We start from the raw sequence: 26,752 nt of genomic DNA on the forward strand, positions 1-26,752 counted from the left end.
ATCAATACGACTGCAGATAAAGTACAGAGCAAATCAAAAGCAATTCATTATATGAAGAAAAATTAGTCATCTACATCAAAAGAGTGCAACTGGTCACAATGACCGTTTGAGGACAGACGTGTTTGGACAAACAAAATAAAATATTTTTTTTTTCTTGCCTTTTTTTTTTCTTTTTTGAAGAATACAGTGTCAAAGAAGACATAAGGAAATATATCCATAGTTATACAAAATAACAGACCATTTAAAAAGAGCAGAAAGTGGAATATTTAGGCAACATCCAAGGACACTTTCTATCTGAAAGCCCCGAACCTTTAATGTACACTTGATTGTTGTCAAGACTTCATTACAAAATGAGAGTAACAGCACTCAGTTTCTGCTTTCTACCTCTATTGAGAGCTCATGTCAAAATGGATTGCATATACAAGAACTCATAGATAGTGATCCTGCTTTGCTAAGGGCTATGGAAGGCTTTGATTATTTTAGGATATCATTGAAAAGAATATCCCTTTTGTATATGTAGCATTTCATCTTAAAGAGAAAAGTGTTGCCCATGGCGTGAGCTGTCTTGATCAGTACCCCCGAGTTTTTAAGTACCCCCAAGGAACATTTTGAGAATGCATTGAGCAAAGGAATGAGTGGCTACATATAAAGATAAAATGTATTCTTCCTTCAAATATGACAGTTGGGTGTCAGGTAGATGAGACTAGAATGTTTGTATAATTTTTCATACAGGCTTACACCTGAGCCTCTAAGACCCTAAATTATATGATGTCTTGTGGGTGCTACAGGAATTAAAGACTTACTTTTTTCGGGAGGAGAAAGTCACCCATAAAAATTATCAATTTTTGATAAAGACTTATCAATGAAACAACACACTACCATTTTTTTTCTAAGTGTTTGCGGTTTCTTAATGTCTTATTTTATTCCATAAATTAATATTTTTTTTATTCCATAAAATAAGGTATGTTTAATACTTGGGGTATACTTGAAGTGATAACCAGTATTTCAACGGCATCCGAATAAATAAATATCATAGTTTAAAAACTAACCTCGAACTCTAGTTAGTTGGCCATCATTATAATGCATTTGACCACCCCAGAAAAAAAAGAGAGCCATCGGCTTGCTACATAACTTGTGATATGAGCGTTAAGATCCAATAAACAGAGGATTAGACTTAAATGCTACAAATACGTTATAAATGTGCTCCTTAGCAAAACAGTTAGACCTGTGTACAGACTGATAGAATGTCATATAATATTTAAACCCGCACATACAGTTATACATTTCACAGAAATGATGTTGCATCCCATTTACAGATACACAGCTGCAAAACATTTAACAGAAATCAGAAAACAACATAACTGTTTCTGTATATCCTCAATAAATCATAAAAGCTTATAAAGTTGCGGCAGAAAGAATTGTAAAACGTGGCAAGCTAAGAAAGGACAACATTTTGAGGTGTGTTTGTCTTCATCATGCAGCATTACACAATTTTTATTTTTGTTTTGTTTTTTTTTTTTTTTTTACTTATCAGAAGATGCCATGAATTTAAGGCACTTGTAACAATGCCGAAAAACATTATGGTTCAGAACTATGGGACAGATGGAGAACGGGGTACAGTTGACATAATTCACTAATATTGACGTAAGCCAAGTCTATTTCTGCGTAATAAAACACTATACTTTACAACTTAGAAAATGATGGATTAATGCCATGGATATCCACTAAAAAGAGTTACTGCATTACATGTCTAAGAAAGTATTACACACACAAATATATATATATATATATATATATATATATATATATATATATATATATATATATATATATATATATATATATATATATATATATATATATATATACAGAAATACTGTATATTTGTAGATACATAGATATTTGGAAATCAAGCACTAGCATGCTTGCTCTAATATGATAGATAGCCCCCTTTAAGCAGCAACACAAGGTGTTGTACACCGTTCTGGCACTTAAAAGGTTACACGAATATACAGCTAAAATCACAGAATGATACTGTACCTCCACAAAAGAAACCAGGAAAATGGGATGTGTTTAAAAATACTGAGCTCCTATTCACTACAGTAATGTGTATTATTTATTATTTTTATTATCTTCTGTTATGGTCGTTGATGAAATTTTTTTTAAAATAAACTCACTTTTTGCTGATTATTTATGGTTTGAAATAGAAAATGAGCATTCGTCCATAGATTTTATGCTAATTATTGAACGTTATTTTTTTAAGCCGTATTAAAAATAAGTAAACGGGAGTGTAGATGATTGTAGGTTTTCTTTTATAGTAACTGCAGGTTATTTATTTAATTCTCCATAACCATCCGCGTGCCACATGGGTGACACTTTGTACCGTACTATATATTGCATCTCATTGGCACTTTAGGGGTTAAGAGAGGTGAAAGTCTTTTCTTGCTACCTGTTCATGTGCTTTATGAAAGATAACTGCCTGCAAAACAGGTATTTTGCAAAAAGTAGGCGACCTCTAGCCTCATATCTTGTTTCTGTCTGACATTTTGAAATCCCTCTCTGCAAGTTGTGCGGATGATGATGCATTTCTGAGCGAAAACCACATTACATAAAATGTCATGTTTAGAAAATCTACAGTATATAATAGTGCTCCTTTCTTTGGACATATAATTACAGCAAGGACATATTACGAGAGATCTTTCACCAGTCACCAAAGCTGTCGTTTTTGACATGCAAAGCTGCCCATCACCATACTCCAAGTGTTTGGGCCCCTGCAATATTCCATACAACAGAAACAATGATGGCGATGGGCAATTTTGTTTCTCTAAAGCCCCTGCAAAAGCTGATGTTTTTATTCTGGAAACAACCACATCCATGTAATCCAGTTTTTATTTGGATTTTCCTGCCCTAGAGACCCGTGATGACTGCTGATAGACTGAGCCATCACAAATAGCAGCCCTTGTGCATACTTGTTTCTGACAAACAACATCTTTGAATAATTTTATTTTTCATTGCTGTTTTTTGCACGGAAGTCAACAAGGACAATGGGGGCTATGTGAACAGGGCAAAACTGTTCAGAACTGGCACGGCTGGTTAGGATCATACCTGGAAACTCTTCAGGTTTGATCTGGAGTCTCCAGGTGAAGTCCTGTTTCCCAGGTCTGCGTGTCACTTCCCTCTTCCTATGGGCACCCACTTCTTATCCTACCCCTTGCTCATTTAAGACTAGCCCACTTCTATGCACAGGTAGCCCAGCCTGCACAAGCAGCTAGCCCTGACCAAAAGTGAGGGCTCCAGGTAGCCTACCCTGGTGCTTCCCAGGTATCGTTTTATGGTGACTCTATACCTCTCTGCATTAGAATTGCTTCTAATGTTTCCAAAGGCCCTTTGTCACCTATTGTTAATTAAAGCATTTTATCTTGGTTTGTTCTTTAAGCCTGAGAACCGGCCTATTACATTCTTGCCTGCATAACCATCGTTATTGGTATCTACAGCATGTTATATCATTGTAATACTTGGTTGAGAAGATATTATAATTGTACACAGGATTAATGCTCATTAATAATGTATTACATTATGTACCTCTCTTTATTGCTACATATGGGGAAAAAAAACTCTTAAGGTGGACGGAGCTATACAATAAATCTATGTTAAGTGAACATATTGTACGATCCCCTAATTATTCGTTTACGGAGCAGAAAATCTTCACGGATGAAAATGTCTCTTAACATGTTGAGGGTGATTTACAAGAATGAGATAATCACACCCAAAAGTAAATCTGTGAACGTTACATGGTGGAAAATTAAGTGACGTGTTTCGTGTAGAAATCTCTGATAGATTTATGCCCCCCAAATACACCGAAACCCAGCATAATCTACTATCCATGTAATAAAATGAATAAAATAAAAAAATGGAAGCAAAAATGGGAAAAAGTAGTGATGAAATGTCTATCACGCAGAAGATGTATCAAATATCAGTTGCACGTCCATTTTACCATAACTTTTGTATACATTGATCAATTTTGTACATAGCACCTAGATAATTAAAAATGATTTGGTCTGACATTGACATATCTTCAATGATATATAACTACACAAGTATCCAGACCCCTTTTACCGTTCTTACACCTTAATACCTTTCACCCTACTTCAAAGTGAAGTTTGTACGGATTGGAGGAATACATGTGCGTTTTAATAACATGTAATAACATTCCATATTATTTGTGCAGAAGGGCTATACATTTCTTTATTTGCTGCAATATTTCATCACACAGATTCTAGAACACGTAGAATCTGAAGCCTAAAATTGCTGAATTCCTTCACACTCAAAAATACTGATTTATAAGAGAGGTATCAAAACGTATTTAAAGGAAGACTACAGTTAAAACACTAAGCCACTCTTCTCTGAAAGAGCATTATTTAACATTCACAAACTTATGTATAAAAGTATCAGTTTTTGGACAGACTAAGTTATTTGTAATTGCATATATATATATATATATATATATCATCTTGATGGGGAAGGCAATTGTTCTTTGCATATTTGCCAAGTGTCCTGAATTCTACTCGTCACATCTATGTTGCTGGTATGTATATGTGGATAATGATAATTGCCCATGCCCAACTCCGATCTGGCTTCACAGGGCATGTGCAACTTGGGCAGTCTGATTGTGAGGCTATGTCTTCACATCCGTTGTGCCTTCCTGCAAACAAAAATTGCTTCCCCTAGTTTGTCAAGGCAAAAGATGCAATTTCAAATATCTTCAGTTCTGTAAATGTATGAAAAGTATTCTGCATACGCTTAACTACATTTTACAAAATCGCTTCAATAGAGGGACAAAACAAAGCTATAGTTTCCCTTTAATTTGTACATTTATGTGAATGTCAAAAAGATCCCAGGGCTATTAATATATTTGATGTTTTGTGAAAGTCAAACTGTCAAAGGATATTAATGAACAGAATTTCGACAGGTTACTCTGATAACAAATAATTTGAAGTTCAGAAATGGATGGGTATGGGTTGAGAAACTCAATTATTATGAATACATATAATTTCATACATTTATGTATACAGCGTATACATACATGAAATTATCATACATTGACTGTATGTATGTGTTTTTATATATGTTCACAAGTATGTACATATATAAACGCTTGCTACTTACATTTCTAAATGAGAATGAATGAAAAATACCTTTTTGGATCATTTTAAACAGCATATGCAGCAGTTGTGCTTTTATTAGTAGAATATTAAAAAAATTCTAACAAACAAAAATGTAACATTCAATTTTGTCATGAAAACAAATGGAAAAAAAATACAGATTTAAGAACTGGTTTGACATGAACATAATGACCAAATGGTTACGTGGTCCTCGTATCGGATGGGATTTAACAAAAACCATTTATCTTTAGTAATACTGAGGGATGTTTTCTTTTCGTACCCTAATACTTATCAATAACCACATTGCTTCATTTAAATATGACAGCAAGTTACCATATATTTGCTTATTGTTATTATTATATATTTATGCAGCAGGGCATAGCCGGGGTAAAATGTTGCTAAATAATTTGATCGCTTTACTGTATATATATTCTGACCTGCAGTAAGTTACCAGTTTACATAGTAGAAAGATTTAGAGGAATTCCATTGTCGGCAGACACATGGAAATAATTTATTATGAATCCATCTTATGGATAACCTTTACTTCAGTGTATATACAGTTTTCAAAGACTTCAAGCTAAACTGTTGAAATAATTTGTGATTTTTTTTTTCGCAGTGATAGAAAGCATAAAATTTTCATTATTATCGTAATGAAGAGGCTTTGCTTCAGGACCACCATGTCAACTGCTTATATTAAGTTCAAACATAAAACATGTTAAAGGGCGTTATTGTCATCTAAGCAAGAAGTCCTAATGCCACTATAGTTACTGTAGCAGCATCAATCAAGGCATCATGGTGACCCCGAGCACTTTCCCCCGTTCCTTCTTTCGTTTTCTTGGCAGCCATGTTTCAGGAAAGCTGTCTTCAGCAAGGCAGAAGCAGGTAGGAAAAATATGCATTAAAAGTCTACGTCCCATCCCGAGTTGTCATCAGGAGGTGGATCCTCATTATCCTCAGGGAAGCTGTCAAAATTGCTTGTGTCTGTCGGGGATGCAACCTGCCAAAGTAAAAGGGAACACTTTTTTTTCAATTATCTTTAGTACTGTGTTAGTCCAAGTGTTTTCAGTGGCTTTCCTTCTGATTTTGGACAATAGCTATCATCATCATCTTCTTCAGCTTGCTTTAGAGTACTGAAACATGATGAAAGCCGAACTCCAAAAACAGTGGAGAACCAAAGTTTGCGTTTCCGTAAACCAGGGAACATTAGGCAGTGGTCAATACTTATACTTAAACTTAAGTCAATGATAGATAGATAGATAGATAGATAGATAGATAGATAGATAGATAGATAGATAGTGGTAGATAGATAGACATATTCAGAATGAATACAGGTTTGGATTGAAGCATGTCTGTACAAATTTGAAAGGCCCCTTTCCCTATGTCAAATAAGGAGTCTATTCGCTTAAGGGAGAGTTGACAGGAGAGGATTGGTCCTTCATGAAGACGTAAGAGCATTAAAACTAAAAAATTTCCTTCAAACTTTACCTTTAGTGAGTAAACCCCATGAACCAGTCAGTATCCTCTTATTGTATTATAAAACTATCGGCATAGATTATGCACCCACAGAGAATACATGAATGTGGGAAAATCTCACATGATTAAATAAGTGTTTCTGTGCATGAAGAAGTCTTGGGTTCTACTAGGACCTGCACACCAGGAAGTCTAGGGGCCTATACTACACCATTGACAACTCACTATTTGGTAAAGAAACCCTAGTGCTTTAAAAGAGTACTGACCACAGCTCTTGTAATTCTGTTAGGAAGAGATAATTAATTGCTTAAGTCTTGGCTTTTGTGTTGGGAATTATCATGCACTAGAAAGAAATGAGGAACAACATCTGTCCTCAGTACCGTAACTTGATCTTAGGAACTACAAAATAAACAACTTATTTTAATACCGTTGTAATTGTTAGTTAATCCCTTTCATTCCATGAATTGTGAAGTTTGGGAGGCATTAAAAATGTCAACACAATGTAAAAAGTTATATAAAGCTTTCAAACTTTTGGAGGAGTGACTCTGTGGAAGCACCCAGCCCCTGTATACTCTGCCTTTAAGATGAGGGATTCATTCTGAAATTTAAAACAAGTATAATAAATGAAGTCATAGCTCCCCTTGTACTTCCCTTATCTTTGTTTCAATTAAGAACTTAAGCAAATACAGACTATTAGGCCTTTCCTGTTGGGATGTGGAATCTATTGTATTGCTCAGAGACGCTGACTAATAACCATTTTCTTCTAAGTGTTTCCCTTTGTAATATCCATATAATGCATGTCTCCTTGCTGTTTGAAGTATAGGTCTGAGATGCCCGTTACTATATGTTGATTTGTTTTGGAAATTTGATGAACTTAAAGGATTTGGTGGGTGGGCAATGACCTCTACTTTTTTTTAAAAGAGACAATAGAAAAGTTTGACTGAAAATCAAGCACAAAGGTTAGACCTATATAATACTTACACTGGGTATTATAGGAGGTGTCAGTGTACCTTTTCGTAAACCTTCCCAGTTAAAGCCTTCAAACCATCTGAAAGATGTAAAATTATTATTGTAGTATATAAATTAAGTATATATCATGTAAGAGAACAGTAAATACAATTGTGTGTCCCATATTTCTCAACATTCAGGTTTCTTTATAAAGTACACATTGCAGAGATCTGACACACAAGTTCATTGAAAAGAAACTTTTGTAGACATGGCCACTAGACTTGTGCATTCGAATTCGTACAAATTTTAATTTAAACAAAGTTTGCCAGTTTTATCAATTCATACGAATGGGGAGAGTGTGTGCCCAGAGGCTCTGCCCTTTTGCAGAAGTTCACCAGGAGGCCAGAATAATGAAGACAGATTTGAGGAGAAGAAGAATCTTCATTCTTCTGGCCTATCTTTGCACTTTTGCAAAAAGGCGGAGCCATGGGGACGGCCTTTCCCTCCAATCGCAGAAGTTCTCTGGGTGGCCAGGTTCACGGAGAAGAAGACGGATGAAAGAAGACAGAAAATACAAGAGAAGAAGTGAAACTGTAGAAAAGGAGACAGGGAAGAGGTCAGTGGTGATGTTAGGGAGAGATTAAGAGAGAGTATGATTGAGAGTGTGAGAAAACCTGAGTGAGCGAGAGCATGAGAGAGAGAGAGTAAGAGTCTGAGAGAGAGTGGGTGAGAGAGTGACAATGAATTTAGTTTCCAAATGTCAAGCCCTTAGAATTTCATCCAAACCAAAAGGGAGGACACAAAATAAATTGTCTGAAAAGCTTTGTTTGAATCCTTTTTGGTCCATTTGTACAAGTCTAATGGCCACATGGGAATAGAAATGAGAAAATATCCTTTTTATATTACTACATTACTCATTCTATGCAAAACAAAAAATCAGTCTTTAATTAAAAATACATTATTTATTGTAAATAATACCATATGTCTTAAAAGGGATATATTAGGAAAAAAACAAGTGAAAGAGAGCAGTGATATATATAATTTTCTTATGTTCTGAGAAAGTGTTGGAGTTCCAGATCCATTTTAATTACTTTTGCGAGCACCAAGAATCTGATAGCATGTTTCGATGTATGCCAAATAAAATAAAGGTTGTTCATATTGTGCCTACAGAGGCATTTGTTCACAGTCCATCTGTAGCCAATTATTTTTATGTAAAATTACTTAAAACCCCAAATCAATGGTAATTATCTACCTAAGCCAACAAAAAAATGACCCTCCCCCTGTAACTCGAATTTTAACTGCTTTAGTTAAAGGAGGACCCATAGAGGACCCTACAGTATCTTAAATTTGGTTTGTTCATCTGACACACAAACGGATGAAGTCAGATCCCTTGAACACACAAGTGATTTTCATGGTATTAGTACAACAGACCTCCTTTATGACACTTCTGCTTAATACTTACTTGTGCTTTTGGATGTCTTTTACTCCATTTTTCAAGTTTCCTAATCTTTCTGATGGATTATCCCTAGTAGAAAGAGAAAAAAGTTGCCAAGCAATTAAAAGACTAAACACCTTCACCCGTCCCCCCAAATATCTCTTACTTCATTGAATACTTTTAAACAAAATATATTTTACTTCCAGACCTCACATTTACTTCTCCCTTAAATGATATGTTGATGTCCAAATGGATCCTTTGTGTACAAATCTAAATGTTTGCAGATTAAACAGAACAGAATTTATGTTCCACGTATGTTCCACGAATGGCCAAATGTAGGGACAAGTAAGCTTGTCTTGGAGGAGAAACCCAGCAGGATTGACTCTTCACATTTGAAAGAGAAACTGATAAGTTGAAATGTTCCATCTCATCTTACTTCATATGCAAGCTCTAATTTTGGTGAATATACTCCCAAGCTAAGAACCACAGCCATTGTTACTGATCCCAAGAGGTTATCAAATCTCTGACTTTAATGAACATGAGATTCTTGCTTTCTTAGATTGTTATCTTAGCTATTAATCAAAAATCTGAATTTAATTACTCACATCATGAAGAACTATGGTGGACCAAAATAAGTGTGATTAATACAAGAAAACTTGTATCTAGGATGATCAATAAGGTATACCAACCTGCATAGTTTTTTAATTAGATTAGCAGCATTTTTGGTAATCTTCTTTGGAAATTCAATCATATCGATCCCTCTCAATATAATGTTGTATGTTTTCATAGGGTCTGGACCTGAGAAAGGTGGGCTTTAGGGGAAAAAAAAATATATATTTTAAATTATTATCACTGAAAATCACATCAAGTTTCAATGTGTAACACGCCACTACTTATTTCATATATTTCAAATAATTATTTTCAGAATCAAAAGATAATGATTATAAAATAATGATATAAAATAATGATTATAAAAGAATAATGAAATCTAAAAATATCCTTTCTTTGCCAATGAACAAACACTACAAGTAGCAATAATAGATATTTTATGCATACGCTACAAAGTGTATTTCTTCTTTATGGGTACATTACCACTATAAATACATCAACAAACTATTGACTTCCTAAATAGGTCATTATAAATTACATTTCATTAATTTACAAAGCACAAGTGGATTCCATTGCACCATAACAATAGGGTAATGAAAAGAATGGCATTAAAAACTGACAACATAGAATTTGACAATGAGACACATTTAGATATATTTGTTCAGAAGAAGTATAAGGTCGTGCTCGTGCAAGCTTACAGTCGGTCTATCTATCTATTTATCATCTTCCCTGTATATAATCTACCCTTTTTTAAGAAGGAGGCCAGTGAAGCAATCTATGTCTGCTGCATAGTCCTTGTAATTCACCTAAATGGGCAACATTTAATATAATGATAAAGAGGGGAACAATAAGAGTCTAGGGTGGACATCATTTCATTACGTATATTAGTGTTATAAATGTAAACTATATAGAAATTACTAGAAATAGAATTAGTCTTCTCCTTCATGTTTATGATGTTGCGTGGTCTCCACAGCCCATTGATGACTGCCAAGTCTTTCTGCTTCCATTACTATAATCAAAGTGACAAAAGCAGAAATCTTCTATGGTTTGCTTATCTATTTTTACTAGCACTTTCAGCCTTGATGTTCATACCTGCCAGTCAGGAGTTCATACATTAAGATTCCCAGTGACCAGTAGTCTGCTGAAATGTCGTGACCTTTGTTCAGGATGATCTCTGGAGCAACATATTCCGGGGTTCCACAGAAAGTCCATGTTTTTTTACCGAAGCCTATTTTCTTTGCAAAGCCAAAGTCAACCTATGACGAAAAAAGGAATTTCAGCAAAGCAGAGTCTGGAGAAAATATTTTGCATTGTGCTCAGCTACAAAGTCAAACTAATACTACGCACCAACACTTCAGATATTAACCCTTCCAAAGCCAGAAGATATAGTACTGCGTAATCAACAATGAAAGACGCACCAGATAGCCACTCGTAAGTGAAATCTCAAAAATGTTGCTAAAGTAAAAATATTTTACCAAACTCAGCTAAAATAGGAAATTTACATAATTAACCCTTAAGATCCACTATAGTATTTATGAGACAGTGTAATTATATTTAAGACAATAAATGCATTGACAACTCTGTCCATTGCCCTTAAGATAGCCCATACTATGCCTAATTACTACATATTTCATTTTGAAAAATAGTTAATGATTATGATATACTATTTTACTGTTTAAAAGGGTTTCCTTTATATCTTTTTAAGGGATAAAATTGGTTGTTATTCACTCACCAGCTTTGCATAACCTCTGTGATCCAGAATTAGGTTCTCTGGCTTGAGGTCCCTATATATAATTCCCTTGGAATGCAGATAAGCAAAGGCCTCAACTACACATGCGGTATAAAATCTTGTTGTAGAATCTTCAAATGATCCTCTGCAATGAACAACAAGAAAAAGTTATATCCTCGGATATATGTACCGTAAGGATCATATTTGCAGTCTTAAAATGAGCTTTCCATTCAACATGATCACTGTTGAATGACCTTAGTACACACTGGTTATCTAAGGCATTAATATGAATTGATACAATGATATAAATTATATTTGCATTGATTACTATGTAATGATAAACAAAACTATGCAACAAACAAGAATACAATAAGAGTGTATGCCACACGTCAGCATGCAATGCTCCTTACTGACTTTATATGATATATATGACATAGGAATTATGTATCTAAAGTTATTATAAAAAAAAAACAGATTTGAAGACATTTTTTAGAAAAAGTATTTAACATTTATGTTTAATCGGATACTCAATAATATCAAAGGCATAGACAGCTTTAATGATTTTATGTCTGTATTCTTTATACATTTTTGAGCTTTTAAGTTTATTCTTTAATACCTAAATAGGGACAACGGATATGGCCAAACCGATCCAAGAGATGAGTCTATAGTCAAAGGTTATACCTTTTCTTGGGTCAAGACAGATCAAAATATAGAGTCTAATAAGTTGTTGGTCCTGAAAACATATTCAAAACTACATGCTGACCCAAGAAAAGGTATCACATTCTACTAGAGACCCCATCATCATCTTTTTTTATGTCTGAACAGATTACACAACAATGTGTAATTAAACACATTTGTTTATCTTAAATCCAACTGGACACACATTGTACTATTATGCAGTTTTCATGGCTGTAAATCATATCCTTGCTTAACATGCTGGGAATAAAGGACATATAGTGGTATATTGTTATAAAAATATATATACATATTCAAAATACTGTTCCAGATGCTTTAAGTATAACACAATCATTGACAGATGACAAATCTGGATGGCAGCTTCCCTTATATATATATTCATATAAACTCTATTTTCATAAGCAACATTTTCATGGGTAATAAGTCAATGGGTGACAAGGAGCCATATCACTTGACATTTTTAGAGAGGACCTTTTGCACGTGGAGAGCACCTTTGGTGATCCACAAGCTGGTGTCCATGGTGGTCCCGTCTGGTTTCTTGCATAGCACCATAAAGTTATGAATGAGCTGGTTATGAAGTCAAAGCCAGCACATGCATCCATTTCTACAGCCTGGACACTGAAAGTGCAGAGGAAAAATTACCTCCTACTCTCAGACAGACCATCTGGAATATGTCGGCTGTGCAAATGAGTTTATCACAACCAATGAAAGACAGTGTCTCTCATGAACTCCACAAAAATGAGCAATATTGTTAACAGTAGACAAAATCATGGAATTGTGACATAAAATATACTAATAAAATAGATAAATCACTATATTTAATGGCTTGGTTCCAATGTGGCTAGAGTGACAAAATAAACTCATAAAATATCAGGCATGAATTGAATACCAATGATTAAGATGAGACAAGTACCGAGGGGATGTTAAAAAATGCATAATGGACACATATAAGTTAAGTATGTATGAATCAACCATTATGTACACAGGTGTTCCGAGAAAAAACATTCCATTGATGGTAGTTTTAAATAATTGTTTTCAGTTGTATTAAAAACACAGCACAATGATGGCCCAAGGGGTTTAGAACGTTGGAACGTAGATTGGCTTATGTACATATTGGTAGTAAGACACAGCTACAATATACATAATAGAATAGAATTCATACTTATACACAGTTTGAGAAACTCCTGGTGTTGCTTTGCTGTTGAAATGCAAAGAAAATTACCAGTGAAAATATTATTATTATATATATATATTATTATTTTAAAACAGGGTGTAAGGAATCTTACAACAAACATACAAAGCTGTTATTTATGACGGAGGAGGCCACAGGTAGCTTTCCAGCTGTTGAAGATCTTCAATTTCCATCATTTTAACCCAAAGATTTTTTTAACCGAAGATCACACAAGTTGTTATTTAGCAACAGTTGTCAGATTAAACCTCAGGATCACCTGACAGGACTTTTCACCAACAAAAACAGCTAGAGGACCACCTTTGCCTTCGCTTGTCTTTTGACAATTGCTCAAAGGTGGTTAAACATATCAGAGCAGCAGGAAGATGATGAAACAACAACCATGCTTCTGTGTAATTACTTTGCATTTTGTAAATGGTTTCATTACCAAGTCTTTTGCAAGTAAATCGCGGAAAATACTGATCTTAGTTTAACTAATTAGATTAGGCGTCTTGAGTAAGTGAACACAGCAGGCGACATACATTCTTTGAAGTGTGCCAGGACATGCAGCATATGTTGAATTACGTAACCCAATTATGTTGAGGTATTTGTTAAAGTTACAAAACTTAGTGCAACAGATGTGGTTAGCAAAGGAAAATAATAATAATACAGAGGTGCTGTATTTTCAAGCTTTTGGGTATCCATGATGATATAAAATCATAGGGAGGATGCTCAAATTGCAGCATTATAGTTTTGGAATTTTAGCATGTATAGACGAGACATGCTATTTATTTAATCAAGCTTCCTGTAGTTAAGAAATGTTTAGTTATTAACCAGGGATGACTGTACGCTAATGGGAACACTACCCAAAAACATATACGAAAAGTAATTTCTTAACCCAAGTGATGGGCATAACTATATATAATTAATGGAATCCAATATATATATATATATATATATATATACTGTGTATTCCAAACAAATGGGCTAATTGAATAAACTAGATATTAAGTTTAATAGTGGATTATTAATAATGAATAATTACTATCATACAAGCAATTTTGACTTAAAGGGAAACTGTAACCAGTAAGGTTTTAAGAATCATTTAATTTTTTAAATTTAAAAAATGCTTTGTTTTTTTATTTTTTTAGTTGTTGGAGATAATTAGTTTAAAACAAAGGGACTATTTTACCTAATGGAAACTAAGACTGGTAATGCACTGTGGTACAAGTGGCATAATACCTAATATGCAGTTCTAAAGGCCTCTCTGCTTCACGTGGAGAAATATCTTAATGGGGAAGAATAAGAGCCAAGCTATATGGGTAGGCGAAATACCTAATGAGAATATGTTTCCACCTCACAGAGAATCTTTAACATTTGCCAATAGCAGCATTGGAGGCAGAGGACAGCATTCTATTGCGAAATGTAATACATTTATTAAAACATATGTGAAATAACAATTTAAGGCACAACTGATAGCAAGAAACATCCAAATGTAAAAATATTATTTGGTAATATGTTTCCCATGTATTCGTATTTGGAGCAAAAATAAGCAGGTTCCTTTTCATTCACGTTTTACATTATATGTTTGTTTGAGATGGTTGTTAGTTGTAATACTGTGAAGGAGTTAGTGAATATAGGAAATGGTTAAAAATGTTTCATCACTGAGACGCGGTTAGTACCCAACTAGGCACTGTGAGGAAAGAGGCCCATGACTATTTTGAAGAGCTCTTAGGAATTCCCTCCAAAAAAAGGAAAATGTATACAATAACTGAAAGACTAGCTCAGCCTAGAATGAATAGCACTTAAATAGCTTGCCCCACCCTGAGTGCCTGCTCAGGAGAGTTTCAACTTTTAGCTCGCTGCTTCCTTGTCGGTGTGTCTAGAGCACCTCAGTCACAAGGCTCATGAAGAATATAATGGACATCAGGGGTTGTTTATTCAGGGCCTTTGTTAATGGGCAGGAATAGACTGATACGCTGACAGATATCTTTTCTTTAATGGCACAAGTGAATTAAGATTTGGGACGCTCCAGACCAGGGGGTTCACTGTAGGGCAAGCCATTTAATGCATTACCCGTTCTGAGCTAGCTTATACATATCCCCAAAAGGTAGATTTAATTATCAATTCAATAATGTGGTATCCAAGTGGTGAATTTCATAATGGTAGGTATACTGGTCATTAGATAAAATCAATATCTAACGTCAGTGTAGATAAGTGTACTAAAATATCTGTATACTTTCTTTTGTCAGGATATGAAAACTGTATCACTATGCTTTTAATCAATGTATTCAAGGCTAATTCTGATAAAACATCTCTACCTCTTTAAGTACAAATGCCTGCATACATTTGTCTGCCAATCTATACCCACTATGTTAAGGCTTTGGAGACTGCCTATGTAAGTTATGTTGTTCTGACATCATACAACATCGGAATTTCTACTATAGAAACATTCTACAGAATAATGCTATAGAGACTTGTATAGATATATACACATTAAAGACGTGTCTTTGTAATCACATTGTACATTTTATACAGAAAGGAAATCAAACGTTATGAAATAATTTGTAGGTATCTTTCCTGCTTACCTGTCCCTGAGAATAGTCCAAAGTTCACCACCTAGACAGGCCTCCATCAACATGTATAAGTACTTGCTGTCCTTGAATGTTCTATATAACCTGATATATGGGAAAAATATATACACCTGTTTCAGCTGTTGCTCTGTAACTTCATAAATATGACAGTGTGCACTATTCTCTGATATACAGCAGTGTAAAAAAGGGAGTAGAAAGAGGGAGAAAAAAGAAAGAAAAATGGAGAAAGGATGATAGAGAGAGGCGAAAGGGAGAAGAAAGAGGGACTGAAAGAAATGAGATCCTGTCCATTTGCGCTTAGTCTATGTACAATAAAAAATATGAACAGCCTGATGTACCATTTTTTTCCTTAGCAAACCAAAATAGTTATTTATTACAACTTCTGATTTTGCTGATACAAAAATATTGTCACTTTAAAAATAAATGTTAAAAAATAATTACAGTACTAAAGTGAGACTTCCAATAATGGATGAGAATCGGGTTCATTATGCTGTGGAAGTGCTCGATGTAAAATATATTTTGTATTTCATCTCACCTTACAATGAAGTCAGAATGAGCTCCTTGCATTATCTGCTTCTCTGATCGAATGTGCTCCTGCTGCCTGGTGTCCACTATGTGCCGTTTTTTAAGAATTTTCATTGCAAATGTCTTTGATTCTTCACTTTTCAATTGGACCTATGAAGAGAAATATATATATATATATATATATATATATATATATATACACAATTAAAATACACATGCAAACACACAGTATATGAAACTTAAAAGTCAAGAAGGACCTGTAAACATAACATTATCATGAATAATCAAAGAGTTAAATAGTATACCACGTTTCACCCTATATATGACAAGATTCACAGTCTGATTTACCTCCATTGAATTTTGCCCAACTGAAGCCTTAAGACTCCAACATAGATCTGGGCTTTACTCTTATACATCCTAATTAATACTGGAAGTAGACAAACAAATGTAGCAAAAAAAAAAAACATACATGCAGCAATGTTTATTAAGGAGCAAAAAAGGTGTAGCCAGGTCTATTGGCTATGCTGTTTTAGGCAAGACTAGATTTTCTTTTGATGCCCCTTTTGGCCATATGTGGAACTGCACTCGTTTTACTGGAGAAAAGTTCTTCAATTTAGGAAGGCAGGATTTTTTTGATACCATGATATATGTTGATCTGTCAAGACTGCTGCAGCTACAACAAAGGAGCCATTATAAAGGTTTTCCTATTAAGAAGTTCTGAAATGCCTCATTACATTCCACACAAGTGTCCCTTTAGAAGAGGACACAGTCTATCTTTGAGACCCTAATACCTATGTCCTCCTTTTCTTCCTTGATATATAAACATGTTTGTAAATTAATTTGTTTAACTAAAATATATTAACTTTCTCTTAAATCCTATACTCATCTACATACATAAGCACTAATCGATCAAAATGTCACATAAAATGTGTTTGTAAGTGTCCTTATTTGCCATTGGAAATAATGAGAGGTCTGATTAATAGATTGCACCTGGTTGAAACAGTATTACCTAGTAATAAGAGATCAATTCAAAGTTATTATGTAGAATAATGTTACATTGTGATTGATGATCAATATCAAGCTTTATATGGGAAGTAGACAAATCCACAATAAAATCTATTGTGACACAAGTCACAGACTTTTCTTATGTACAGAGATGTGAAAATGTTGGCACTTTGTACATAAATAATATTATTTTTTTTGGTGAGGCAACATTAAGCTGTCCATTTCACAGAATTTCTTGACACTGTAGAATGCTAACCATGTAAAGAGCGCATGTGTGAATTACCATGAAATACCATATGTACCAATGTTACCAGTGGATATAGATGCATATGTATCCCTCTTATTAAAATTGATCAATACTTTACATCTGGGTGAAATAATATCGCATTTCTGGAAAACAGGACATACTTGCAACATCTGACAGCAAGGCAAGCACTTAGTGCAGGGTTTTCCTCCTTTACTCGGATAACATTTGGCATTTAGTTTCGATGGCTCTGCATCTCTGCCATGCTGCAGCCAAGTCAAGGACAACCTTTGAACAGATTCTCAAACTAAATACAGATCAGCTAATTTATTTCCTAGAATGCTATTTCAGTTGAAGACATTTATGAACATCTGTGAAACATTTTAGTAGTAAATACAAGCTTTTATATATTTTAATATGTTGTTATTAACTTTATGGTGATCACTATGCGATACAAATGTATAATATATGATGTCCATTTCTTGGAAATGGACTCTTCCTGTCAAGATCCTTACAGAAAGCAGGAAGGCTGCAAAGCCAAGGTAAGGAGTATAGCTAGGAGAACGTAGGAGTGAAGTTAGTTCCAAAGAGGCTTCAAAGGACTGCAACTCCTGGGCCAGTTGACGCATCTATCATGTTCCATCTTTTTTTTGTTACATCCCCTTAGGTGGAAAAAAGAACCTTCTGCCCCACTCCTAAGTGCTTACCTTTCAGTATAGGAAGGGGACTTTTAACTGGCAGGCCTTTATTCCTACACCGGCATATCAACATGTTCCATATCTCTTGTGCTGCTTTCAGAGAGGCTTTGATGTCACCCACCAGGCCATGATGTCATATGCCGGCACTCAGCCTTGCAAAGAAGTGAGCTGCATGTAGAAAATGCAGCATGCATGTCTGTGTAGACAACAAGTCTGCTTCTTTATGGCCTGATGGGAGGGAAATCTATGACCTTTCCAATTGACTCCACCATCTGTAAAGTAACGGCGTCTGAGTGCATCCTGTCATCTATTATCAGTTGAGTGCACTCAAGATACGACGCTCAAAATATAGGGCACTAGAAAAATAGAAATCCTATCCTTGGCAATGACATGTCGGTTTTTAGTCATGTATATTTTCACATCTGACACTAGGCTCTTTCATTAAATTATATCTTAATATAAATTGTATATCATTTAGAGGTAGATATTTCTCACATCTGATTTATTGAAAAAAAGGCTAGAAGATGTCCAATGCTTTTTTCCTTAGTTGTTGGGAAACTCCGAGAGTCGAGAGTCAAGATGCTTAATAAGCAAACATTAAGCAAATGTCATTTGACCCTGAGGATTTCCCTGGGGTTATGTCTTTAAAAATAGAAAGTCTGCTTCATCTTGAATTTCTTCGTTTAAGTCTACCCAAGGTTCTGCCTGGGACAAGATATTTTAGACCTAGACATATTATTCCCAGTAGTGACACCCACTGTGACTGTAATGTCGCCAAAACAAGAATTACCATTAAGCTTGTCACTGGTATAGAAGCACACTGTTTTAAAGTTATTTTTAATTACAAAACTTTCAGGGACAGTACCAGGTATTAAACCTTCTACATCTGCTCCTAGAATTCTATAAATAGGATTATTGGGCAACCAAGAACAGCTAAGCTATATCTCTGTACCATTTCTTCAATGAGTTGACCCTGAGATATGTCAGCTTTTAACTCTTTAATAGCCCTCAACAAAGACTGTATTTTAGTAACTTGCTAATGGTGGCTATAAAATAGTCTTAAAACCATTGCTTGTCAAGAGGTAAAGATATTCTCAATTATTCTCAACCTGTATTCAAGTAGAAATGTCAATTAGCATCTACCAGTGAAAAGATGCCAATTATGGTGATCAAGTATTATTACATCAAAAGAATTTGAAGATATACTCCTTGAGTGACTCAAACAAACTGTTCTATCCCCCTGAGATTGGTGAAAGTAATTGAGACTCAAGGTCAAGCCAAAAACAGACCTATTTGTAACCAGTGGTGTATTCTGGCCTAAGGCAACTAGACCTAGAGTGGCTGGTCCATGGTGGTGGCAGCAGTCGGCACAGTCCTCCATTGTCTCCTTTCACACCAGAAGAAAGGATAGCTTGTTCTTAGGGTAGCTAAATATTAAATATTACTGATGATACATTACTGCAAAGGATTCCTCTGTAAATGTGTTTATTAATGGCACAGGCCATAAAAGTAGTGGAATTCTTTTTTTTTCAATGCAAATTAAGGACTACCTTACACAAAAGTCAAGCTTAGGAACTTAGAATACTTAACCGCTACCTTGAAAATGCAATCACACTATCTCTCCTGTTATGATGTAAAAGCTACAGCTGGGGTCATAAAAAGCACTTTTTCTCAGAGCTTTTGCATAACATGTGATCGTTATCCAGGTACTGTTACTTCTGCCCTCTCTGCCTCCCTGCTTATCCTGGTGACAGTAACTCTGTTTACAACACATGACATTGTTGAACAGAGTTCCAGGCATACTTAAACTGTCCTACATACCAGAAACTCCCCCTTCATACCATAAATGTTAACCCTCCAAGCGCCAAGCTGCTGAAATCTTCAAGAATATTAATCCAGCCACAACAAAATAGGATGCATCTTCCATGCATGCTATCTGCCATTTCTTATTTTCAAATAAATCACAATAAATCACAATAGGTATAATCTGTAAAATATTTTTTTTATTAGGGTAAAAGCTGACTTCACAGACAAAGTTTTATTAAAAAAATATATCTACGGTTGTATTGCATTCCTAGAAAAAAAGTACTAACACTTAGTTTTGAAGCTTTCTGATCTAATTTAACAAAACATTCCATATTTAGACATTGAAAAGTTTCATTCTGTTGTGACTTAGTTTTCTGTACACAAATTATCCTAATTATGTTATTTGTGTATTGTTATGCTTATTATATTTTAGTTTTATTATTATTATTTCTTGTAATTTGTGGATTGTTGCATTTGCAAGAAATACTTTAAATTTTTGGGCCTTTATCTTCTTTAATTAAACAAACCTTAGCATTTTGTTTAGATTAACTCTTAGCCCACAAATCCACAGAATGACGTATAGAGAGACACATTTTTGAATGGGTTAACATTTCAAAGCAAAAAAAAGTTTATTGAATAAAGCATTAGTTGGCATGTGAATTGAAACATCTTTACTTATAATTTCAAGATGAATTGTTGATTTTTATATTCTAGACAGCCTGAGATGTAAAAAAGTCTTCCCCAAATAAATGATTAAAAATTATTAAAAATGGGCAGATTCGATGTGCAAATTGGTTCTTTTCTGCATTCATTATCAATATACCTATGATGAAGGGCCAACTATGCAATATGGGGGGGCCAGATCAACAGCACTTGGCACTATAAAAATAAAATATAATAATAATTCTAACCATGATAACAGGTAAAATTAAGATAAAGATAAAGCTTAAGTTTGCTAGCATAATGTGTATTTGAATGGACCTTAAAGCCTCTTAAATATATATTATATTAAAAAAGCATTGTTTATTTAGCTGTGCCCAATCAATTTGGAAGGTAATCACAATGTTACATTTCCAACAGCTTTTACAGTGCCAAAACCTCTCAGAACGCTACTTACAAAGCAAGAGATATGAATTTAGTGATTAATAAATAATAACAATAATAGACCCTTATACCTTTATAGGCAGCTACAGGTGAGAAAACAGTTTTAGGATTGTTCTGCTTTAATATATATATTGTCATCATTATTATTATTATTATTATTATTATTAGATAACAATTGATTTATGAATCTGGTCACAGATTGTTCAATACATGTGCTTCTGTGTCACTTTGATTGTTTCTGTTATGGGTCATGAAATTTTAAGGTGATATATTGTAATAAGCTTTATTTATTGGATTTAAAAAAATAAAATAAAAAAAACACAAAACTTACCAGTTCAACTCTCCCAAATCCTCCAACTCCAAGGGTGTCGATGATGTTGAAATCAGAAAGTTTGAGGTTGGCAAAGAATGCTGCCTCTGCTTCATATCTGTATTTTTTGATGAAAATAAAAGGAAACTTTTTAGACTTGCCAATGAACGAACTGTTTTTATTCAGACCGGAAAGGTTCAGCATAATTTCCATGTCGGTTTTTTTTTTTGGTCCACAAAATATCCAAATTTCCAAAATTTCTGAATGTGTTGTATAGAATAATTCAAGAAGATTGTATGTTTATCAGTTCACAATATCCAAGTTGAACAAAGGGAACTGGAGATTCCCAGGTTTCATTTTAATATTACATGATGCTGGATTCTATCAGATGTCATGATAAAACCTGTATCCACCTTCCATAGCTGATACTTGGTGATATGAGTAACAAGCAGGAATCACTCACTCCTGGCATACAGAATTTATACAAGTGGCTTAAGTGATGGTGTACACATCTGAAATAAATTAATCCGGAAATAACGTTGCATTCTCTGAACTACTTGTTCTGCAAGTATATTGAAGTATTAGAGAAGTTTTCATGTCAGTGTTCTATATTCTGTTGCCTTCTTCTGAGATCTAGGAACCTAGCATCCTTATCTGATGAGGTTTAGGCTGCATGCAAAGTTAACACCAAAACCTGTTGTAGTGTCGCTGTCCCAACACTTACGGATATAAACTCTACAAATAACTTGATGAGCAATAGGCTATATTTAGTAGAGAAATGATACAATGGCTCCTCCCATTCTCTACACCATTTGGCCTTGGTGATATATATTTGCCTTAAAAGAGCTTAATGCAGTGTCTTCTCTTACCCTTTGCCCAGCAGCAATAAGTTACGGGACATATGGAAAGAGTATCATGACAACTGACAACGGCCATTACTAAAAATACACACAACGGAAAATATTTCACTACTGGTGACCACATGTTCCCTGTATAATCCTGAATTAAATTATTTTATTTAAAAAAATAATCAATAATTAATATCTGGTACTACAAAATAGGATGCACGTAGTACGTATGCACGTATAGGAATTGCTTTGAATGGAAACCATTACCATGCCCCCAAATACAAAAATTATCATTGTAAAATGTAACGGACACATTGAACATAATGGTCATTAGGTGATTAGTGATTAATTAAAATATTAATCCCAGCCCAAGTGTCTCGTTAATAAAGCAGCCTAAAATACACGTGGCATGTGAACTAACTAGTCCTGTTCAAAACACATTTACAGATATAGCAAACCCATTTCAAGAACCCACAAAGGATCCGGTCATTTTGCTGCTATAGTGCTTGGGTGGCTATATGTGCGATCGCAAGCAAAGCATGAGAAAAAGCTTCACATGGTGTCCCTAAATCTTTAAATTAGAGCAGTCCAAGATGGACTGCCGTCTAAATAGCTAGATGACACTTTCTGATTTGCCTCTAATTTCTTCAAGAAGTGGAAGAGGCTCAATTTTATTTAGAAACTGGGAAGCCTCAGGTGTAAATTCTACCCGCATGGACTTGTACACATAGATGTGACCATTGATAAATAATAATAAGTGTTTTCAATGATAGCTTTCTAAAATGTTTTGCCTCAATTATTACTTAGATTGTATAATGGCAGTTCATTTAAATACAGGTACATTAAAAGTAATTTTTTAAACATCTGAACGTATGCATTAACAAGTCATTTCTGAGCTAGGAACACAGCTAAAACCGAGCTAATAGCTTTCATTCCTTGATCGTTTCACAATGTACAATCCATAGTTAATGAAAGACACATATCACAATTTAAATATGCCTTATGCAGGGCTGGCTCTGGCCTTCTTCCAGAAGAAGCTTACTTCGGTTAACCCACCAGAATGTAGAACGTGGCCAATAAGTTAAAATGTTGATTTCTCCTCTGCAAACTCAGATTTGAATTGTCTAAATTTAAATGACAATAGAGATTTGACCAAAATAGTCTGTCCTGCATTACACTCAGCAGTGCTATTAAATTAATACAGCTACACATATAATCCGAATAAAAGAGTATTATTATAGACTATAATTGGTTTGATTGCAATTCTATTTTACACATTATTTCATCATTGTAAGGATAGAAACATTAGTACATGGAGCTAATTAGGATTTATGAGTTTTAAATCTGCTCATTTCAGTTCATAACCACTCAATGACCCTACTGACTATAGCCAGGGCTATAACAAAGGGCTTTCTAAGTGCTCGTTATGGAAACCATGACATAATGAAACAATCGGTTAGGCTCATTCTGCGTAGGCTCATTCGCTACAGTCTCTACATGGCCTAGATCAGTTTTAGCCATGGCTTTCACAAAAAACTCAAACGCTCAGAATTTTTTTTAACCCTATGGGACACACAGCATAGGCAGGCAGAATTCAGATTAGAAAAAGAGTTTATTTGGCCTAGCCCTGGGGTGGCAACACTTACGCCCCGTGCGCTACAAACTCAGCAGAAAGCTAAGATGTGATGTCATAGTCCCACCGTGCAGTGGGCATTGCTGGTAGAGGGAGCCATTGAAAGATGTTTGCTAAATAATAATAATAATAATAATATTAATATTTTATAAAGCCCCATCATAGTCCGCAGCTCTGTGCAGTTATCATGTGATAAAATAATACGGAGTGCTGAAATACCTCTTCTTACCATCTCTATAGATCTTGTCACCAATAGTATTATGATGAATGTCGCCACACTTTCACCTAGCTTAAAAGTAAATAATATACATTCTCAAGAACCCAGTGTCCAAGAAGCAGCAAGGATAGGTCCCCATCTTCTGTCAAGCCATTATATCTATCTACGAGGGACGTTCGAAAAGTTTCCACACTTTTATATTTTTGTTAGAAACCGCGAAGGCGGGAGGAGTGGCAATTGGTCTTAGCGTGTCATGTGATTAGTTCTGTCTGGCTGCCCTTGCAGTTTGGCTGCGAAACTTATGAGTGATTAGTCTATGAGTGGATTGAAAAGTTTGAAAATGGCCGTACTGATGTGACGGATGCAGAGCGCTCCAGACGTCCAGCTACAGCCACGACTGCGAGGAATGAAGAAGGAGTCCTGGAACTGATTCACAAAAAGAGAAGAATAACAGTGGAAGAGGTTGCAGGAAAGCTGAGTGTGAGTGTTGGATCTGCCTATGCCTGATTCATGATAACCTTAAGTGCTGTAAAGTGTGGGCCAGGTGGGTGCATAAGCAGCTGACAGAGGCGAAAAAGCGCGAGCGCTTAGACGTTTGTTCCCGACACATGGCCCATTATCATGAAGAAGGTGATGATTTTCTGCAGAAAATGTAGCAAAGAAATTCAAGATGCAACCGTCGGCAGGTAAGTTGATGTTGAAAAAGTTGGTACGACGATGGGAAGGTTGCAAAGAAAGGTGGTTATGTAGAAAAGTAATGTAATTTGTTTTGAGTTACAAAAAAGTGCGGGAACTTTTTGAACGTCTATCTACCTATCTATCTAATGTATCTATCTGTCTATCTATATCACATTCAGATTGCTGGCCTCACTCACTTTCTAAAAATGTGCTTGGGATTGAGCAGCGAGATACTGATAGTATCATATGTCTGAAAAAAATGATTCATGTGCTTGAGGTTAAATGCAAAGGTTGAGAGGTGATTTTTCTTGGCAAACACTTCTTTGCTAATGATTTACGTCTTTAAAGAGGGATTTCAGAATTCAGGCGTTGAGTGTCGAAGAAAGTTTGGATTATTTTATTATTATTATTATTATTATCTTTTATTTATATAGCGCCAACAGTTTACGCAGCGCTTAATACAAAACATATATTAAAGGGGTATGACAAGACAAGAATTGACAGACTAAGACAAACCGATACATTTGGTGGAGAGAGCCCTGCTCGCAAGCTTACAATCTAGAGGGAAAATGGGGTGATAAACATAAGGCATAGAGAAAGGGTGAGAGGTATTGTGGGGGTATCAATGACAAGGATGTTCTAGCAGCTAAGATGGTATGCTTCTCTGAAGAAGTGGGTTTTTAGATGTTTCTTGAATGTCGGGAGGGAGGGTGAATTCTGAAGGTTCCTTGGGAGCAGATTCCAGAGATATGGGGCAGCTCGAGTGAAATCTTGTAGACGGGAAAAGGAAGAGGTGATGAGTGAGGAGGAGAGCCTTAGCCCATGGGAGGAACGTAGGGATCGAGTAGGAGAGTATTTGCTAATGAGCTCAGAAATGTACGGAGGAGCAGTATTGTGGATGGCCTTATATGTCAGTACCAGGATCTTAAATTTAATTCTAAAGGTAATTGGGAGCCAGTGGAGGGATTCACAGAGGGGGGAAGCAGAAGAGGAGCGACGTGCAAGGAAGATGAGCCTAGCAGCGGCATTAAGGATAGACTGTAGTGGAGAGAGTCGAGACAGTGGAATGCCAACCAGAAGAGTGTTGCAGTAGTCAAGACGGGAAATGATAAGTGAATGAACCAGAGTTTTTGTGGATTCTTGGGTGAGGAATGGGCGGATACGAGAGATGTTTTTTAGGTGCAGGCGGCAGGATCTGGCGAGGGACTGAATGTGAGGGATGAAGGAGAGGTTTGAGTCAAGGATGACCCCAAGGATTAGTAAACTGCTTTGCTATTTACAAAGAGGATTGGCTCCTTGCATATAAGAAAATAATGTAAGTGCCTCCTAATCATTAGCCTTGTCACAGATTCCAGGGTCCTTGCACCACTGATGGTCATATGGTCAAAAATATTTAAAAAAGTAAATGTAACAAGAAAAAAAATGTAAAAAAAACTCCTCCAAACATGCTTTCCAGTTGACATAGAACATAGAATACTAAATATAGAATTTGATGGCATAGAAGAACATTTGGCCCATCCTGATATAAAAGTCCTTAATTAGTCTTTGGTCTCATATTTAATTCCACATAGTTTCATGCCCATCCCATGCATGTCTCAATTCTCTCACTGTATTACCCGCTATAACTGTTCATAAAAAGTATATTTTAGTTTCTGCAAAAGTATGAAAATGGTATAGTGTGTAAGTGGCTGTTCTGACCCCTTAATGTGCTCTAAAACATAAAGTGAGGCTTTGAGGTAGTATGGTACTCAGGGGGTGTTGACCCAATGTGGGCAGTTTTGGAATTGCTAATTTTAACCCATGATATACTAGGTATGTCAATGGTTCTCTGGGAGCATTTATTTGTAATGTAGGATGTCACTAATAAACGTGG

At 35.3% G+C, this 26,752-nt stretch overlaps 1 protein-coding gene across 2 annotated transcripts in view; it reads right to left on the reverse strand.

Annotated features, from left to right (window-relative positions):
- Positions 1 to 5,196: 5,196 nt before the first annotated feature.
- The window catches only part of PRKG1 (protein kinase cGMP-dependent 1), a 374,618-nt gene continuing 353,062 nt past the window's right edge, over positions 5,197 to 26,752 (reverse strand). For both annotated transcript variants that reach the window (XM_053451150.1, XM_053451149.1), the window contains exons 10-18: positions 21,525 to 21,621; positions 16,347 to 16,486; positions 15,806 to 15,895; positions 11,357 to 11,498; positions 10,717 to 10,880; positions 9,705 to 9,827; positions 9,043 to 9,105; positions 7,614 to 7,680; positions 5,197 to 6,159 (exon numbers count right to left, since the gene is read on the reverse strand). In XM_053451150.1, the coding sequence (XP_053307125.1) occupies positions 6,061 to 6,159; positions 7,614 to 7,680; positions 9,043 to 9,105; positions 9,705 to 9,827; positions 10,717 to 10,880; positions 11,357 to 11,498; positions 15,806 to 15,895; positions 16,347 to 16,486; positions 21,525 to 21,621 (985 nt within the window). In that variant the 3' untranslated portion in view covers positions 5,197 to 6,060. The remainder of the gene's footprint in view (positions 6,160 to 7,613; positions 7,681 to 9,042; positions 9,106 to 9,704; positions 9,828 to 10,716; positions 10,881 to 11,356; positions 11,499 to 15,805; positions 15,896 to 16,346; positions 16,487 to 21,524; positions 21,622 to 26,752) is intronic.

Source organism: Spea bombifrons, chromosome 11, assembly GCF_027358695.1.
Source record: "Spea bombifrons isolate aSpeBom1 chromosome 11, aSpeBom1.2.pri, whole genome shotgun sequence".
NCBI classification, from domain to species: domain Eukaryota; kingdom Metazoa; phylum Chordata; class Amphibia; order Anura; family Pelobatidae; genus Spea; species Spea bombifrons.